The following is a 17,954-nucleotide window of genomic DNA, read 5'->3' as shown; positions in this document are numbered from 1 at the left end:
GACATGATAAACACATGTTTTATTTTACAAACCCGAAAATAAATCACAACTTAGTAATAGAATTAAAGTCAATTTTGCAAAATGAACCATTGATTAGAGCCTGAAGGAATTGAAAGCCCAGCCCCTAGTTTATAAAGCATGAGCAGTCATTCATTCCTTTCTGAAGAGGGCTCCCTGAGAGGGACAGTGTTAGCTTTAGGATCCCTCCGATGTCACTTCCTGTGCAAGGAAATAGGTTGGAATGCTATGAGGAAATGCCTCAAGCCAGGGACTGAGGAGAGAGAGCTGTACTCACAGTTAACAAAGCTGCTGAGCTGGTGAGGAGAGAGAGAGAGAGAGAGCTGTACTCATAGTTAACAAAGCAGCTGAGCTGGTGAGGAGAGAGATAGAGAGAGAGAGCTGTACTCATAGTTAACAAAGCAGCTGAGCTGGTGAGGAGAGAGAGAGAGAGCTGTACTCACAGTTAACAAAGCTGCTGAGCTGGTGAGGAGAGAGAGAGAGAGCTGTACTCACAGTTTACAAAGCAGCTGAGCTGGTGAGGAGAGAGAGAGCTGTACTCACAGTTTACAAAGCAGCTGAGCTGGTGAGGAGAGAGAGAGGAGAGAGAGCTGGTGAGAGAGAGAGAGCTGTACTCATAGTTAACAAAGCTGCTGAGCTGGTGAGGAGAGAGATAGAGAGAGAGAGCTGTACTCATAGTTAACAAAGCAGCTGAGCTGGTGAGGAGAGAGATAGAGAGAGAGAGCTGTACTCACAGTTAACAAAGCTGCTGAGCTGGTGAGGAGAGAGAGAGAGAGCTGTACTCACAGTTTACAAAGCAGCTGAGCTGGTGAGAGAGAGAGAGCTGTACTCACAGAGCAGCTGGAGAGAGAGAGCTGTACTCACAGTTTACAAAGCAGCTGAGCTGGTGAGGAGAGAGAGAGAGAGCTGTACTCACAGTTAACAAAGCTGCTGAGCTGGTGAGGAGAGAGAGAGAGAGCTGTACTCACAGTTTACAAAGCTGCTGAGCTGGTGAGGAGAGAGAGAGCTGTACTCACAGTTTACAAAGCTGCTGAGCTGGTGAGGCGAGAGAGAGCTGTACTCACAGTTAACAAAGCAGCTGAGCTAGTGAGGAGAGAGAGAGCTGTACTCACAGTTAACAAAGCAGCTGAGCTAGTGAGGAGAGAGAGAGCTGTACTCACAGTTAACAAAGCTGCTGAGCTAGTGAGGAGAGAGAGAGCTGTACTCACAGTTAACAAAGCAGCTGAGCTAGTGAGGAGAGAGAGAGCTGTACTCACAGTTAACAAAGCAGCTGAGCTAGTGAGGAGAGAGAGAGCTGTACTCACAGTTAAAGCTGCTGAGCTGGTGAGGAGAGAGAGCTGTACTCACAGTTAAAGCTGCTGAGCTGGTGAGGAGAGAGAGCTGTACTCACAGTTAAAGCTGCTGAGCTGGTGAGGAGAGAGAGCTGTACTCACAGTTAAAGCTGCTGAGCTGGTGAGGAGAGAGAGCTGTACTCACAGTTAAAGCTGCTGAGCTGGTGAGGAGAGAGAGCTGTACTCACAGTTAAAGCTGCTGAGCTGGTGAGGAGAGAGAGCTGTATTCACAGTTTACAAAGCTGCTGAGCTGGTGAAAAATGCAATCTAAAACCAGGGTCAAGAAAGTTTCACAAGATTTGCAAACCCCCCCTCCCACTTGCAAGAGAAAGTGAAAGCCCCCTCTTTCTCTCTCTCTCTTGTATTCTTCCCCCTATCTTATCAACTCTCCCAACCTGCAGCTGCGTGGGGTATTTATAACCATGGCTTGTGTGAACTCAGCTGCTATAGTTATCACTCCTGCTAGGCTGATGGGGGCTGGTGTGTGAGTGTGTGACTGTGCAAGTGAGACAGTGTGTGACAGAATCTCCCAATCACATTGCTCCCTGTCCCATCTGCTCTGTGTCTGTCTGCTGGGCAGCAGGTTCCCATAGCTGCCTCGAGGAGAGAAACCTGAGGATTTATACTAACCACCGGTCCACTCACACAGGAGGAATTCCACACAAGGTAAAACAAAAAGAACACGCTAGACGAGCGCCGAGTCGTTTTCAGGTTTAAAAAGCGGTCTGGTTTTCAAGCAGGCTTGGTTGTTTGCTTGGAGTTGAGATCAGGCCCGAGAGAAAACTCTAGCTCTGGTTATTTTTAGCAGCTCCAGTGCTTCTCAGCAGGGTTTGTTCAGCTCTTGTTCCAGTCTCAATGGCTGCTGGAGCTCATGTCCAGGTTTGGTTTGTTAGAAGCTAGATGCACAGGACCCAGGGCAGTCACTGCTGTGGAGTTATTAACCCTCTGTGTCCTGGCAATGCTGTTCTGAGGCCAGGGGCATGCTCTGTTTTATCTACCCCCGAAGTTACTAGGACTGGGGTGCAGTAAGTATCTGTTTGCTAGTGTTTAAGAATTATGTTTTCAGGCTGGTTTTGGAAAGGGGAGGATGATTGTTATTATTATTATTATTATTATTATTGTAATGTTTTTATGAGGTCGTTGTAGAACACTGTAACTGATATCCTGGTTATTTATTTTATTATTTTTTTGTTTTACTTATGTATTTATGCTATTACTGTACAAATGAACATGCCTCAAAGAGCAGGACTGTTGCATTGAGTCCCACTGAGATGCAGCCCTTGAAAGGACAAGCCTGTCACAATAGCTGGCTTTTCCATGTCTGGTTTTCTTCCACCTATTCAAAATCCACAAATAAACCTGTGCAATATAGAAGAATAAAGCAAACAATGGATACCTAGACTCAATCCCATGATGTCTGAAGCTCTAACTGGAAGGAACAGTAGATCGTTACATCATTAACTATGTAGTAAATGACATCACAAACACATTAATAGATTTAAATAGAAATGTGCAGTTACCATGGCATCAAGAGCCTAGCAGCACCTCCGCTGTTTGTTTTCAAACACTTTCCCTTGACAAAGATTTATTAAACATAGCAAAATGTTCGGAAGTCGGCTCTTTAGAGCAAAATTAGTGACTTTGGGGTAGTATCTCCACGCATAGTTCGGGCTGTGAAACGGTTTAAGACGAGGTCACTCTGTTTAATGCTGTCCGTTGTTTATGTCAGCTATTTTACTAGCTGTTCCCACTTCAGCTTTTGTCTGAGTTCAGTAGAATGGGTCTGAGCTGAGTGGTTAGGACCTCATATTAATAATATGTGCTCTCTTGCTCCCTGAGTAAAGGTACAGTTGAGATCCACAAGCAGACCATTCTGCAAACCTGCCCTTGAGTCAAAGCTGTTAAACACACCGTGCTGTAGCTATGCAGACATTGTTAGGGCGTGTCATGGCAGAGTATAGATGACACTTTGAGATGCCGCTGTGCAGAGCTCAGAGAGGCGTGTGTAGCAGACAGCAGCTTCACGCGTCTTGGTTATCTCGTACGCTCTCTTACTCTTTTGTTTTGTTTGTCTAATGTTTCTTCTGCCAAGTTGAGGACCCGTCTTCCTTGCCCCCTGTCTTCCCTCGGCTCACAGCCCTGACCGCATTCCCCGAAGAGGATCCTGAAGAACCGCAGTGCCAGCATGGCGCTGTCCTCCCGTCTCGCGCTCTGGGAGCAGAAGGAAGGTGTCCTGGTCTTGCATGTGCCTGCGGAGAGGCTGTGGCTGTGAGCATGGCGCACGTTCCTCCTGGCGGGGGGTGCCCCCCCTCTCCCTGTCCTCGGTGTGCCAGGTCCTGCTGTGGTCCATGCTGTGGTTATGCAACACAGTTCCAAAACTCTAGTTCTCCCACAAAGTGTACTGCAAGTGTATCTCCTGTCTACTGTACATGCATTCTAGTCCTGTAGCACAGCACATTATATATGGGGTATACACTACAGAGCAGGTGCATTCCAGCCAGGTGTAGTCTACATTGAGATATGAAAGGAAATGTCTCATTGCAATCTTCCATTACCATGAAAACTGTCCTCCACTCTCCCTCAGACCCTGGCTCTGTGCTACACGTTGTCTATACCATCCTTCTCTGTGAAAGCATTATGTTGCCTTAGCCATTGCTGTCTGTTCGATCCTATACAAGATCTGGGACCAGTGGCTGTTGTTTTTGTGTGTTTTTGTTGCAGAGAAATGTGCATTTGTCGTAGCTGTAATAAACCCATGCAATTAACAACAGATATGGAGCCATGTTAATCTAGAGTGAACTGAGGCAACAGTGAGCACATGATACAGTGAAAATAACTTCTTATTTTCCCTCCTCAACTAGAATAAAATGAATTGAACTGGGCTCTGACTGAGCCCACAGTTAGTGGTTCAGCTTGTGTTCTGGATGTGTTTTAAAGCTGGCTCCTCTCTAACTATTATGAGCAGGGTTTTCAGACGCGGTATTTGGTAGACGTGTGATCTGACAGCAGTGCCAGTGACTGCTGCAACATTGCACTGCAGGGTCCTGTCCGTTTGCCAGGACCATCATCTGATATGTTTAGAGTGTGAGGTGGAGATGACACTCCAGGGTTTGGAAATCTCGCATCATCCAGCAGGTATAGAAGATACAGCAATACACAGGGTCTCCTCTCTTATAATAGACAGTACACAGGGTCTCTCTCTTATAATGGACAGTACACAGGGTCTCCTCTCTTATAATAGACAATACACAGGGTCTCTCTCTTATAATAGACAGTACACAGGGTCTCTCTGCATGGTCTCCTCTCTTATAATGGACAGTACACAGGGTCTCTCTCTTATAATAGACAGTACACCGGGTCTCTCTGCATGGTCTCCTCTCTTATAATGGACAGTACACAGGGTCTCCTCTCTTATAATGGACAGTACACAGGGTCTCTCTCTTATAATATACAGTACACATGATCTCCTCTCTTATAATAGACAGTATACAGGGTCTCCTCTCTTGTAATGGACAGTACACAGGGTCTCTCTCTTATAATGGACAGTACACAGGGTCTCCTCTCTTATAATAGACAGTATACAGGATCTCCTCTATTATAATGGACAGTACACAGAGTCTCCTCTCTTATAATAGACAGTACACAGAGTCTCTCTCTTATAATATACAGTACACATGATCTCCTGTCTTATAATAGACAGTACACAGGGTCCACAGTAGCTAGAGATTACAGTCTGTTTAAGGTTTAACACTGGTCCAGGTAAAGGGGGCTGCATATCGCACAGTAGCTGGAGATTGCAAGCTGTCCTGCTCCAGTTTCCTCATCTCTTGACAGTTATTGACATGCAGCGGGAGCACATGTAGCAGGCTTGCTGTGCTGCAGGTTAGCACGATGTAAGTGTGCTGTGCTGCAGGGTTAGCACGATGTAAGTGTGCTGTGCTGCAGGTTAGCACGATGTAAGTGTGCTGTGCTGCAGGGTTAGCAGGATGTAAGTGTGCTGCTTGCGTTTCTCTCTGAAACGTAGAGCCAGATGTTGCTGCTCCTCTTCTCGGCTGGGTGAGGTCGGCGTCTGTCATTACCAGTACCTTCTATTGCTTTGGGGGGGTGTGTTTAACATTGCAGCTTATATCTCATCTCCAATTCTAAGATCTCAAATGGCTGATCTTGTCATATTGTCAGTGGAATGCAGTAGCTTGATCCTGCATGTTTAGTGCCTCCCTGAAATGACTGTAGAGACAGTCAAGCTTGGAACGAGCGCATGAGTCATACACTGTGTAGCCGAATGTGTTTACAAGGTCTAATTACACAACCTCTATTGCAATCCAGCCATAATTAGGAACCCATTCCTTGTAATAAACCTGAAGCTGCGAGGACATGGCGAACGCTGGAGTGAGGGAGACTGTGCTGAAGGTGTGTCTATAAAAACATGCTGAACTGCAGCCAAAGTGTAACAAAGAGCTGCAAGCACCAGCCAGGTCCAGCTGCACTGTGTAACTGCCTAGTATCCATTCCTAATAGCAGACACACCTTTGGTTCTGCTTGTACAAGACTAGACTATCTTGTGCAGACAGGTTTCGTGACCCTGGTTTTTCCCATTACTGGCTGTCTGGACCAGTTGGTCAGCGTGGGTCTCCTCACTGGTTGCGCCGCACTCTGACCCCCCCCCCTGGTGTGGTGGGGGGAAAACATGTTTGTCTAGTTCCTACAAACAGATCAAGGAGGAAGACAAGCCCCCTCCGCCCCCCGTCCCACCCCCGCCTCTCTCCGTTGTGCCAGGGGGCTTCATCAAGCAACTGGTCCGTGAGACTGAGAAGGAGGCCAAGAAAAAGGAGCCCGAAATCAAGGAGGAGAAGCCTGTGAGTGAGACAAAGGAGTAACGACCTGCTAGTAACAATCTATTACTGAGCTATTAACAAGGGCTAGGGGTTTATTACACTGATATCATTGAAATGATGCCACACTGCCGATCATATTGAGGGGGAGGGTGGTGGGCGTCTTTCTTCTTTTCATTTCTCTTTTGTCACTCATAGAGTGTAATAAAGTATGTTTGTTTGGGGTCTATCTCTAGTGCAAAGGGCCAGTCACAAACTTCTTCTCTTCAGGATTTTTGGGATGTTATAGTGGGAAGGTTTGTGCTCTTCAGTATCATGTGTGGGTTGATCGGCTCTTTGTGATGTGTGAGAGGTGCTGTATAACATTTCTCAGGGGTTTGCGTCTCTCTTGCAGCAGCCCAGCAAGCTCAGTGACAACCTGGTGCTCCCCTTCCTGCTTCCTGCAAAGGAGAACACGCTCCCAGAGGCAGAGATGGCCAGCCAAGCCGCGCTGTTGGTCAACGGTCTCCATGGTGAGACAGAGGGAAAAGGCCGCCCTGCCGCGAATGCTAGGAAACCCTCGAGGAGGCTGATGTCACCAGAGCCAGGAGGGACAGTTTCTCACTCTGCAACTAACGGGATCGCACAGAAACAGGAACTTGGGCCGCACAAACAGGAAAAGGAGGTAGCCATTGAAACCAAACCGGAAGATTCCCGCTCTCGTTCCAGGCATGAGGATCCTTTAGCGGGGAAAACAGAAAAACGAGAGGAAGAGGAGAGAGGGGAAGAATCAGAAGAGAATGAAAGAGAGAGGAACTGTGTGAAGAACGCAACAGAAGAGCAGGTGGAGGTGGAAAGAGATGGAACTGCAGAGGGCAGATTGGAATCAGAGCAGGTGAGCCCAGGAGGAAATAGAACGCCTTGTATTAATGTGTGTAAGGATGTCATTGCATAGCGTCTCACACGGGACCCTATTCTCAAAGCAATAGGCTTCCCTGATCTGCTGTGTGGGTGTGCCCGGCTCTTAGCGCTGATGTCTGCTTCTCTTCCTCACAGAAAGACATGTGGTACGAGGCAGGCAAGGTGTGGTACGTGCAGAAGGATGGATTCTCTCTGGGTAGGTGTTCCATGCTGGAGGGGAGTGGTACCTCTCTTTCACACAAATTCACTATCTGATCCATTTGGCTTCACAATCAGATTATTCTGTTGAAAGCATTCTGGAGTAACCTCTAAATTGCATGTAAATAGTGATACATGCATTCAAATAACAGTTGCTTCCCTGACTGGATGAATGGCTGAGTGAGTGTTGGTGTGTTGTTTTGGGGTGCAGCAACGGAGCTGAAGCCGGACGAGGGGACCCCCGATCTCCCCGAGGGGACAGCCAGGATTCGGCTGGACAGCGATGGGACCGTAGTGGAGGTGGAGGAGGAAAAGATTGAGCGGGTGAGTTAGGTTAGGGTTGGGGTTGGGGTTAGAGTTAGTGTTGGAGATTAGTGTTATGGTTTTTTATTACTGATGGCTTCGCTCTTCCATTCTCCTTCTCATTCTTAACCTCCTCTCCACTGTCTCCTCACCTCTCTTCTCTCTCCTGACTCCTCTCCTGCTATTTCCTCTCCTCCTGTCCTCTCCTCTCCTCCTCTCTGCTCACTTCTCCACTCCTCCTCTCTCTGGTCTCCTCCTCTCCCCTGTCTCCCCTCTCTTCTCGGCTCTTGGCAGACGAACCCCCCTGGTCTGGAGCTGGCGGAGGACCTGTCCCAGCTGGTCAGTGTGAACGAGTCGAGTGTCCTGCACACGCTGCAGAGCCGCTACCAGGCACAGCTGCACCACACGCTGGCGGGGCGCAACCTCCTCTCAGTGCGGCCTGACGCAGCCGCGGGGAAGGTGAGCAGCACAGGGAGAGAGAGACTCACACACACCCACATGCTGAAACACTCAGAGCTTCAGTCAGGCAGCCTCTTCACACAGAGCCAGAATCACTATTGAAAACCCTCATAGCCCTTATAGAAATGAGGCACCCTTGTGTCCATGAAACCGCTGTTTCTGTGTTGTAGACTGGGAGGGGAAAGAAGACAGGCGCGGTGCCCCCTCTCATCCAGACACTGGCACAGCGGGCGTACCGGAGCATGGTGATGGAGCGGCGGGACCAGACCATTGTGCCCCTGGGCCGCAGCGGAGCCGGCAAGACCACCAGCTGCCACAGTGTGCTGGAGCAGCTGGTGAGCAAAGCGGGCAGCGTGGACTCCACAGTGACAGGTAGGGGGCACTGCGGGTTTCGAGTTAGAGTGAGTGTTAGAGTACAGGTTAGGGTTGTGTGGTTAAGAGTTAGGGTTAGCGTTAGGATTAGATTGACTTTACTTACTTCTACGTCAGTCTGCATTGTTAAACATGGTTCTGTGCAGCAGGCAAACAGGCTCCCCAGCTCAGAAGCCTGCTGTGTGACAGAAGTGCCACCTGAAAGTGGATTCTTTTTTGTCTTTTTCAGTGGAGAAGATCCAAGCCATCTTCACGGTCCTGCAGTCATTCGGCTCAGTGACCACGCAGCACAGTAGCGGCTCCACGCGCTTCTCCATGGTGCTGGCGCTGGACTTCAGCCATGCCGGCAAAGTGGCGGCCGCACACCTGCAGGTATGGAGCAGGGCCAGGACTGGTTCATTCCTGCCAGGTACAGTTCAAATGGCAGTGTTGTCACATTGTGATGCCCAAGTCTTAGCTCCATTGCCGCTGTAGTGCCCCTGCCAGTCAGTGTGCATTGCCACTGAAAATCATCTGGGAAGGGGAAGCAACAGCAGCAGCATTTTAAGTAACCGAATGAAACAGTGAAAATGCTTCCTTCAACATGGTGACACACAGGCTTTCTGTTCTGGTGTGTTTTCCAGACCATGCTGCTGGAGCGCACCCGTGTCTGCCAGCACCCGGAGGATGAGAGCAGCTTCAACGTGTTTGCACAGATGCTGGCAGGACTCAGCACGGACCTCAGGTATCACTGGAGATTCCAACAGGGTCCAGTCATCTAATGCTGTGTGTACTGTTTAACACTGAACCCAGAAGGTATAGGGTTGCTTCCAGCAGAGGGCGATGGATGTCTACAGATTGCCCTGGCTGTCTATTCATTCTCTGAAGATGCTGCGATCTAGTCGTGTGGAAAGTGAAGGGTAACAGCAAGAAATGTGTATGTACTGGGTGTGTACTGGGTGGTTGTTTGAGGTGCTGAGAATGAAGGCAGCAAGGCTGTGCTCTGATCTCTGATCTCTCTTGGCCTCTCTGTCCTCCCTTCATCTCCCTCTCCTCCCTCTTACCTCCTTTTCTTCTCTTCTCCTCCCCATCTCTCCCTGCCTCCCTCCCCTTCTTTCTCACTCTCTCCCTTTCCCTCTGTCTCTCTCTCTCCCTCTTCACTCCTTCTCCTCCTCTCCCTCTCTCCAAGGACGGAGCTACACTTGCACCAGATGTCAGAGAGCAGCTCGTTTGGAATCCTGCCACCAACGAAGGTAAAGAACCAGACTTCTACCGAACCATCTTTCCATCTAACGAACCATATCTCAGTCAGGCACACAGAGAGCCTGCTATCCTTCAGAGAGTAGAAATACCTTGGTTCAAAGAAACTCCTTGTTCTAAGTGAAAGCGCTCTTCCTTTAAAGAAATGAGTGTAAGGATTTGGTAAACCCTTCAAAGGCAGGTTGAAGACTTTGTGAAATGCCTTGGCCCCAGTCTTTTTTCCCTAACCGGGAGCACAGCAGGCAGAGTTGCACTTCTTTATTTAGTTCTTTAGTTTGCAGTGCAACACCCGCGCCATCCTGCTTGCTGTACGGACAGCCAGAGAGGCCCCCAGACCAGCTGTTAGACTGACTGGCGCTCGCCCGCTGCCTCCTCTCTGCAAACAGAAACCGTGCTGCAGGACAAATGAATTCAGAGTGAGCGGAATGAACCCTCCTCTGTTGCTCAGATTCATACAGAAACTGGCTGCTATGTGACTGTGCCGATGCACACCGTGGCGCTGCAGGAACTCGGATTCACCTCACTTATTGAGCGACGTTATTCATTATTTTACACCTTTATTCTAAAAAAGCAATGACAGCATGGTAAGACCTTTACAGCAAGCTGTCACTTGTTCCATTTCTTTGTCTTGAGCTATGTATTATTCTAGTCTAAAATCCAGGGTTAGGGGCCGCTCCGCCATCAGTTCTGACTGTATACCCTCCGTGTGTTGCCCCTAACCATGTATTTCGGACCCCTCAGAGCTCAGTTTTTAAACAGGGGTGGCTGGTTCTGTTGGTATCACTGTGTTTGTATTGGATTGTTTTATTGTGACTCTGTTGCTCTCTCTGTTAGACTGAAGAGAAACAGAAAGCCTCCGTGGCGTTCGGAAGGCTGGTGGCTGCCATGGAAACGCTGGGATTCACAGCCAATGAGCAGAGAGCAATCTGGCACGTGCTAGCCGGAATATACCACCTGGGGGCAGCGGGGGTCTGCAAAGGTAGGAGCAGCCAGGGTTAAAGGGAAAGAGGTGGCATGTATCACATGGGTCACACTCCACAGCAGCAGAGCATCACACAACACTGTCCATACATGAGCCTTCCAAATCTTACTAGAAACAAAACTGTAAAACCTGTGCTAGCATGTCGGCCCCCTAGCGGCAGCTTGCCCCTTGTAAGTAATTACCCAGCGTGCTGGCGTATCAGTGAATGCGGGCAGCGCATGTCTCCAGTGCAGTTTCATTGTGACGAGAGGCTCCTCTGCTGCTCGTTCAGGGCTGAGCTGCAGTTTCTCTTTGCTGCTCTGCTCCCTGGGTTGAGCTCTTGGCAGTCTTCACGCTGCAGTGATTTTATTCTAAGTTGGAGCCGGTACACTGCAGTGTGCCACGTGTTTTTCAAAGCAGAGCGCCTCTCCTGCAGTGCTGAGAGAGGGGAGTCTGGAGACAGAATTGCTGTTCCCCACCCCAATAACACCAAGCTAAAACTCTCACAAATGCATACTGCAGTCTCTCCCTCCCTCCTGCTCTCTCTATCTATCTTCGTTATTCCTCCCAGTCCTCCTTTTCCTCTCTGTCTATCTCCCTCATTCTCTCTCTCTCTTTTCTCTCTCTCCCTCTTCCTCCCTCTCTCTCTCTCTGTCTCTCACTCTTTCCCTCCCTCTCTTTCTCCTCCTCGTGTTCCAGGTAGCTCAGAGTAATTGTTTCCTGGACTCCAAATTGCTCTGTGCCAGAGATTCCCCTGCAGTCAAGTCCAGCTATCTCTCATACATCATATTTGTTAACAAGGTCAGCTTGCAGGCTCCAAATCAACTACTTAATTCATAATAAACTGTCTGGAAAGCAGTGGGCTATTCCTCCTGAGTCAGCTTAGGCTGTGGAGTGGAGTGCAATGGAGAAGGAGAGGAGACAGGTGGCTAAAATCATTTCCCTTTTAAGGGGGCATTGGCTCTGCCGCTCCCACGGTTTAGGGAGGCAAAAACTGGAAGGGACTTTTTCTCCTCATTGTGCTACAGCTGACCCTACCGGCCAGGCGTTTAGAGAGCTCAGAAGGGCTGGCCTCCAGAGACTGGTAGCTCGCTGACATCCGCTCTCGAGTTCCTGGGTGTAAAAGAAGCAGCTGACTCAGTCGTGAGATTGGAGGACCCCCACTCAACCTTCAGTTCTCCTGAGCAGCTGTGTGGGGAATCGCTGCGGCGAGGGGGGGCGGGATAATTAGACATTCTAAATCGGGGGTGAAACAATAAAAAGAAGAAAAAGAAACTAGCTGGTGTGACCTCAGCACTCTCACGTGGACAGGCTGCTCTGAAAAGCTTGATTCCACATGATTACATAAAGCACCACTGAGTGCAATTCAGGAAGCTGGCCTTGGAAAGCTTGGCTCAGTGTTTTCAGCACCTGAGGGGACAGCCTCACTTGCAGGCTGGCTGGCTCGCTGGCTCGCTGGCTGTCTTCACTTTTATTTTTTTTTTGCAGTTTGGATACAGGACCATGAGATTAGAGTTGACATTTCTATAACAAAGGGAATTTAAACTAAAATAAAGTGTTCAGTGCATTGCTGTGGTTGCCTGTGTGTTTGCTCATCTATCGTGGGGACAGTCCTGGAATACAGCTTTGGAGTCTGGCCCTGAGTTCAATCAAAATCTTGCTGAAACGGGACATGAAAATGATGGGGCTGGGCCAGCAATCACACCCAGGCTAAATCTGGTTAACTGGTTCAGGTAAACTGTTTACCCTCCAGGGGTGCCTAATAATCAAACATACTTCTCTAAAAATCCCGTCTCCCTCCCTCTCCTCCTCTCCTGCCTTTCTGTCCCCTTCTCTGACTCCCCTCTCTCCACCCCCCTCTTCCTCCCTCTTGCTCCCCTTCTCTAACTCCCCCTCTCTCCCTCCCCTCTTCCTCCCTATCTCCTCTTTTCTAACTCCCCTCTCTCCCTCCCCCTCCTCCACCCTCTCTCCCACCCCCTCTTTCTCTCCCTGATGGCAGTGGGCAGGAAGCAGTTCCTGCGGTTCCAGTGTGCTCAGAACGCTGCGAGTGTGCTGGGCTGTGAGGGGGAGGAGCTGTCCACCGGCGTGTTCAAGCACCACCTGAAACACATCCTCCAGCAGGCCACCAGGGGCGCCGCGAGCAGACACAGCACTGAGAGAGGGGACAGCACTGACGGTACGCAGAGAGAGAGTGAGCGCAGGACTGTGTGTGAGTGTGGTAAAGGCTGCCTTTTCCGTTACTTGCTGGTATCTGCAGTGTCTCACTGGCTTGTCTCTGGTGCCGCAGGTCCCAAGCTGTCCGGAGCGGAGTGTGTGGAGGGCATGGCGGTCGGACTCTACGAGGAGCTCTTCACCATGGTGGTCTCCCTCATCAACAGGTAGGACAGGACTGGACCAACAGGCCTGGGGTGGAGGGGAGCAGACTGCACCAATACGGTCAGTACCAGGGGGGATTTAAGGGGAGCAAACAGGACCAGTAGCAAGGCCGTGTTTGAAGCCTAGGGTTTTTCCTGTCTGCTGTTTTCAGGTCGGTCTCCTCCAAGCAGCTCTCCCTGGCCTCCATCATGGTGGTGGATACGCCCGGCTTCCTGAACCCTCGCCACGGCAACAAGGAGCGCGCTGGAACCTTCGAGGAGCTGTGCCACAACTACGTGCACGAACGGCTGCAGGCCTTCTACCATGAGGGGACCTTCAGCACCCCACTGCAGAGATACAGACAGGTGGGGAGAGGGGCTTCAGCACCCCACTGCAGAGATACAGACAGGTGGGGAGAGGGGCTTCAACACCCTACTGCAGAGATACAGACAGGTGGGGAGAGGGGCTTCAGCACCCCACTGCAGAGATAGAGACAGGTGGGGGGTGGGGGAAGGTGGGTCTTCAGGTTTCTAAAGCTTTAAGATTAATGTGATCTGACATGTCCTGTCTGTCTCTCTCCCTCCCTCTCCCTCTCCCTGACCCCACCTCTTACTCCCCCAGGAGAATGTTCCAGTGCAGTTCGAGGAGCCAGAGAGCAGTCCAGCCAAAGTGGTTTCTGTGATCGACCAGACCTCACTGCAGGTAGGAGATCCAAGCACAGCAATGCCGGAAGATCAAAGAAAACAAATGGAAAAGGCAGATTTGAAAGGGTTGGACAGGCAACTGCTCTGTGTTTCCTATTAGGTGGCAGGATGCATTAGATGTGTATGTGCGTGTGCAGATGTTTCTGACCACTACCTCTTAACCCCTCTCCCCTGACTCTCTCCCCAGGTGAAGGGCCCTGTGGCTGGGCAGGGGGATGAGCCTCGGGGGCTGCTCTGGGTGCTGGATGAGGAGGTTTTGACCCCGGGGTCCAGCGAGGCTGTTGTACTTGAACGACTTTGCAACTACTACCAGAGGCAGCCCAGTGACGATGAAAGTAAGGACCAGCTGCCTGTCTGTCTGTCTGCCTCTCTGTATAAACATTCATGCATTGGATCTACTCAATCATCGTCCATGTAATTAAAATTGTCTAACCCCCTTACCCTCCCACCACCTCTCTCAGCCCCCTCTGCAGTGCGTCAATGTGAGCAGCCCCTGCAGTGTGAGATCTCGCACCAGCTGGGCAGGGACCCCGTGCGCTACGACCTAAGCGGCTGGTTCAGCCGGGCCAAGCCTAACCTATCTGCTCTCAACGCTGGACAGATCCTGCAGGAGTCCAGCCTGTGAGTTCCCCACTCTCTGGGGGTCCAGTCCAGCCCAGCCCAGTCCAGGACATTGCTCCAGCATGCTCCTTGATTGTACAAGTGATGGGTCAGTGCACTGTTGAAATACTGAAGTTCCTGGACTGGACTGACCTGGAATGCACCCTTCGCTGTATCCTGTCATTCTTTGGCATGGAGGTTGATGAACTCTTTCCTATTTCTCTCTCTCTCTCTCCCTCCCATCTCCTCTCTTTATCTCCCCTCTCTCTCTGCTTTTCTCCCCTCTCTCCCCCTCTTCCCCAGTCCGATGGTTCGGTCCCTCTTCGCCCCGCGCTCCAAGGTCATGCCGGTGTGCCGCTCGGTTGGCGGTCTGGAGGGCAGTTCCCAGCAGGTTATGCAGCGAACGGGCTGCGTGAGAAAAACCTTCAGCAGTGGGCTGGCATCCGTCAGGAGGAGATCGCCTTGTGCCCTGGTCAAGCTGCAGGCGGTGAGGCAGGAAAGAGGGCAGGGGACAGATAGATAGGAACTGTGGTATTATATATCCCAGCTGAGCTTCCGGATTTGAACTTTGGCTTGAACTTTGTGAAGGTCTCAGTGACCATGGCAGGAGGATCGGTTTCACTCCCTTCCCCCCCCCCCACCCCCCACCCCCAACACCCCCCACTTCTCTCTCTACTCCCCCCCCCCCCCCCCCCCCCCCTCAGGACGCCCTGATAAACCTGATCAAGCGATCCCGCACTCTGTACCTACACTGCCTGCTGCCTCGCTTGGAACTCGACGGAGTGGACTGGAAGGGTCCTCCTGTCCTGGAGGTGGCAGTGATGCGCACTCAACTCCACACGGTTCAGCTGCTCCAGGCCGTGCAGCTCTACAGGACTGGTGAGCCAGTGGGGTTACAGCGGGGTCACGCAGAGCAGAGCCGAGCTGAGCAGAGCAGGGCCGAGCCGAGCAGAGCAGGGCCAAGCCAAGCCGAACAGAGCAGAGCAGAGCGGAGCAGAGCAGAGCACAGCAGGGCCGTGCTGAGCAGAGCAGGGCCGAGCCAAGCCGAACAGAGCAAAACAGAGTGGAGCAGAGTAGGGCTCAGCCAAGCTGAACAGAGCAGAGCAGAGCAGAGCAGAGCAGAGCAGAGCAGAGCAGAGCAGAGCAGAGCAGAGCACAGCAGAGCAGAGCGGAGCAGAGTCGAGCTGAGCAGAGCAGGGCCGAGCTGAGCAGAGCAGAGCCGAGCCAAGCAGAGTAGGGCTCAGCCAAGCTGAACAGAGCAGAGCAGAGCAGAGCAGAGCAGAGCAGAGCAGAGCAGAGCAGAGCAGAGCAGAGCAGAGCAGAGCAGAGCACAGCAGAGCAGAGCAGAGCACAGCTGAGCAGAGCAGAGCAGAGCACAGCTGAGCAGCTTGTGTATACATTTCTTATAATAGAAGTACAACTTAGCGTAATAAATCAGAATCTAAGCATTGTAAAGCAAAGAAAGAAAAATAAAAAATCATGGAAAGCCATGGTAAACTTGTAAATGTTAGTATAACCAGGACAAAGGCAAATTTAATTTACCATGCAAATGCTTAAACTTTATTACTGACACTAGGACCAAATCAGTGGATGAGTGCAATGAAAACCTCCCCCTCTCTCTCCAGGGTATCCCGATCACATGGCGCTCAGTGATTTCAGACACCGCTTTCAGGCCCTAGCCCCGCCCATCATGAAGAAGTACGGCTCTGTGTTCATGAGGACGGACGAGAGGAAGGTAGGAGAGAAATAAGAGAGAGAAAGAAACAGCACGTTTCCCAATGAGCTCTTCACTGGTGCCTATGCCACTCCCCCAGGCGATGGGGAATACCTCTGCTAGAAAGGGGCTATGGGATGCTGTGGGGTATAAAATACAGATCCTAATCCTCTCTAATCCTCTCCCTGCAGGCCGTGCAGGAGCTGTTGACAGAGCTGGACCTCGACAAGAAGAGCTTTGCGGTCGGCCTGAGTCAGGTGAGACGGACAAACTGTGACCGACTAGGAGGCAGACAGAGAGAGAGACAGACAGAGAGACAGAGCGAGACAGAGAGACAGACAGAGAGGCAGGAGACAGACAGCCAGAGACATAGACAGAGAGACAGACAGAGAGACAGAGAGACAGACAGATCCTGTCTCGCTCCTCTCCTCTCCTCTCCTCCCCTTGCCTTGCCCCTTTCTTGCTTCTCTCTTCCTCCTCTCTTCCTCTCACCTTGCTCTCTCTTGTTCCTGTTCCACTCCTGCAGGTGTTTCTGAAGCATGGAGTGCTGTCCTCTCTGGAGCTGCAGAGGGAGAAGCTCGTCACCCACATTCTGGTGTTGCTGCAGGCTGCCAGCCGGGGCCACCTCTCCCGCCAACACTACCGTCGCATGAAGGTCAGTCTACCCTCCTATCCTCTCCCCTGCCCCTAACCCCAAACCCCTGATCCCTACCCTCACCCCAAACCCTGCCACCTCGGCCGCCAGCACTACCACTGCATGAAGGTCAGTCTACCCTCCTATCCTCTCCCCTGCCCCTAACCCCAAACCCCTGATCCCTACCCTCACCCCAAACCCTGCCACCTCGGCCGCCAGCGCTACCACTGCATGAAGGTCAGTCTACCCTCCCACCTTCTCCCCTGCCGTTATCCCCAAACCCCTGATCCCTACCCTCACCCCAAACCCTGCCACCTCGGCCGCCAGCGCTACCACTGCATGAAGGTCAGTCTACCCTCCTATCCTCTCCCCTGCCCCTAACCCCAAACCCCTGATCCCTACCCTCACCCCAAACCCTGCCACCTCGGCCGTCAGCGCTACCACTGCATGAAGGTCAGTCTACCCTCCTATCCTCTCCCCTGCCCCTATCCCCAAACCCCTGATCCCTACCCTCACCCCAAACCCTGCCACCTCGGCCGCCAGCGCTTCCAGCTGCTTAGCCTAACCCTAACACTGCAAGTGCACGCTAATGTTTGAGCACAATAGAGATGTGGGTTTCAAGGTGGAGAAAAGAAACACTGTTAACAGCACTGAGGTGCAGACAGCATCCTTCAAACCCTATAAACACGCAAACAGGCACATGTGCTTAGGTAATGCGAGTGCGCTGATACATAAGAGCATGGGCTGATGTGGGAATATTTTAGAGTTGAAGAGAAAACAGAAAGTGAATCTATTAGAAATTCAAGCCCAAGGTGAGGTCTTTCATAACTGTTGCTGGCACAGCTACTGTACCGTGCTATTTATAAACAGTTACCATGATGCTGCAGTTATAACAATTCGAATTACAATTACACAAATGAGTCACAGAAAGAACTCACATTGACATGCTGACTCCAGCAATACCCACAGAGACACAAACGATATATACTTAAAGGGGTGGAAAATACAGTTGAAAAATGAATATGTAATTGAAGGGGAATCGCTCAGTGATAGGGTATAATTAGGGTTACAGTTACAATGACATTAGTATTAGTTACGTACGGGTTGTGCTCCTGACTGAACGGTCTGCACGAATTCCTGACGGATTTCTCTCCCTGTCTGCAGGTCCAGGAGCTGGCAGTGCGCTGCATACAGAAGAATCTGCGCAAGCTGGCAGGGGTGCGGGACTGGAGCTGGTGGAGACTGCTGTGCGGAGTGCGCCCCCTACTGGACATCAACATCGATGACCACAAGTTCAGGGCCAAGGAGGTACGCTTCCTAACAGGGGCCTCGGA

At 51.0% G+C, this 17,954-nt stretch overlaps 1 protein-coding gene across 10 annotated transcripts in view; it reads left to right on the top strand.

Moving 5' to 3' along the window:
• The first annotated feature begins 1,818 nt into the window (after window positions 1-1,818).
• LOC121300389 (unconventional myosin-XVIIIb-like) overlaps window positions 1,819-17,954 on the top strand; it is a 38,354-nt gene continuing 22,218 nt past the window's right edge. For 2 of the 10 annotated variants that reach the window (XM_041228976.1, XM_041228983.1), the window contains exons 1-24: window positions 1,821-2,015; window positions 3,442-3,573; window positions 6,062-6,205; window positions 6,576-7,055; window positions 7,217-7,277; window positions 7,491-7,603; window positions 7,877-8,041; window positions 8,212-8,413; window positions 8,643-8,785; window positions 9,037-9,137; window positions 9,582-9,645; window positions 10,487-10,631; window positions 12,613-12,804; window positions 12,901-12,991; window positions 13,141-13,333; window positions 13,590-13,670; window positions 13,860-14,007; window positions 14,134-14,293; window positions 14,576-14,759; window positions 14,977-15,151; window positions 15,898-16,007; window positions 16,178-16,243; window positions 16,513-16,641; window positions 17,785-17,928. In XM_041228976.1, the coding sequence (XP_041084910.1) occupies window positions 3,535-3,573; window positions 6,062-6,205; window positions 6,576-7,055; window positions 7,217-7,277; window positions 7,491-7,603; window positions 7,877-8,041; window positions 8,212-8,413; window positions 8,643-8,785; window positions 9,037-9,137; window positions 9,582-9,645; window positions 10,487-10,631; window positions 12,613-12,804; window positions 12,901-12,991; window positions 13,141-13,333; window positions 13,590-13,670; window positions 13,860-14,007; window positions 14,134-14,293; window positions 14,576-14,759; window positions 14,977-15,151; window positions 15,898-16,007; window positions 16,178-16,243; window positions 16,513-16,641; window positions 17,785-17,928 (3,330 nt within the window). In that variant the 5' untranslated portion in view covers window positions 1,821-2,015; window positions 3,442-3,534. Of the gene's footprint in view, window positions 2,016-3,441; window positions 3,574-5,497; window positions 5,760-6,061; window positions 6,206-6,575; window positions 7,056-7,216; window positions 7,278-7,490; window positions 7,604-7,876; window positions 8,042-8,211; window positions 8,414-8,642; window positions 8,786-9,036; window positions 9,138-9,581; window positions 9,646-10,486; window positions 10,632-12,612; window positions 12,805-12,900; window positions 12,992-13,140; window positions 13,334-13,589; window positions 13,671-13,859; window positions 14,008-14,133; window positions 14,294-14,575; window positions 14,760-14,976; window positions 15,152-15,897; window positions 16,008-16,177; window positions 16,244-16,512; window positions 16,642-17,784; window positions 17,929-17,954 lie in introns of those variants that run through there. The other 8 variants (XM_041228985.1, XM_041228978.1, XM_041228977.1 and 5 more) reach the window with 8 other exon arrangements.

Source organism: Polyodon spathula, chromosome 25, assembly GCF_017654505.1.
Source record: "Polyodon spathula isolate WHYD16114869_AA chromosome 25, ASM1765450v1, whole genome shotgun sequence".
Lineage (NCBI taxonomy): Eukaryota > Metazoa > Chordata > Actinopteri > Acipenseriformes > Polyodontidae > Polyodon > Polyodon spathula.
This window is presented reverse-complemented; position numbering and strand designations above follow the sequence as displayed.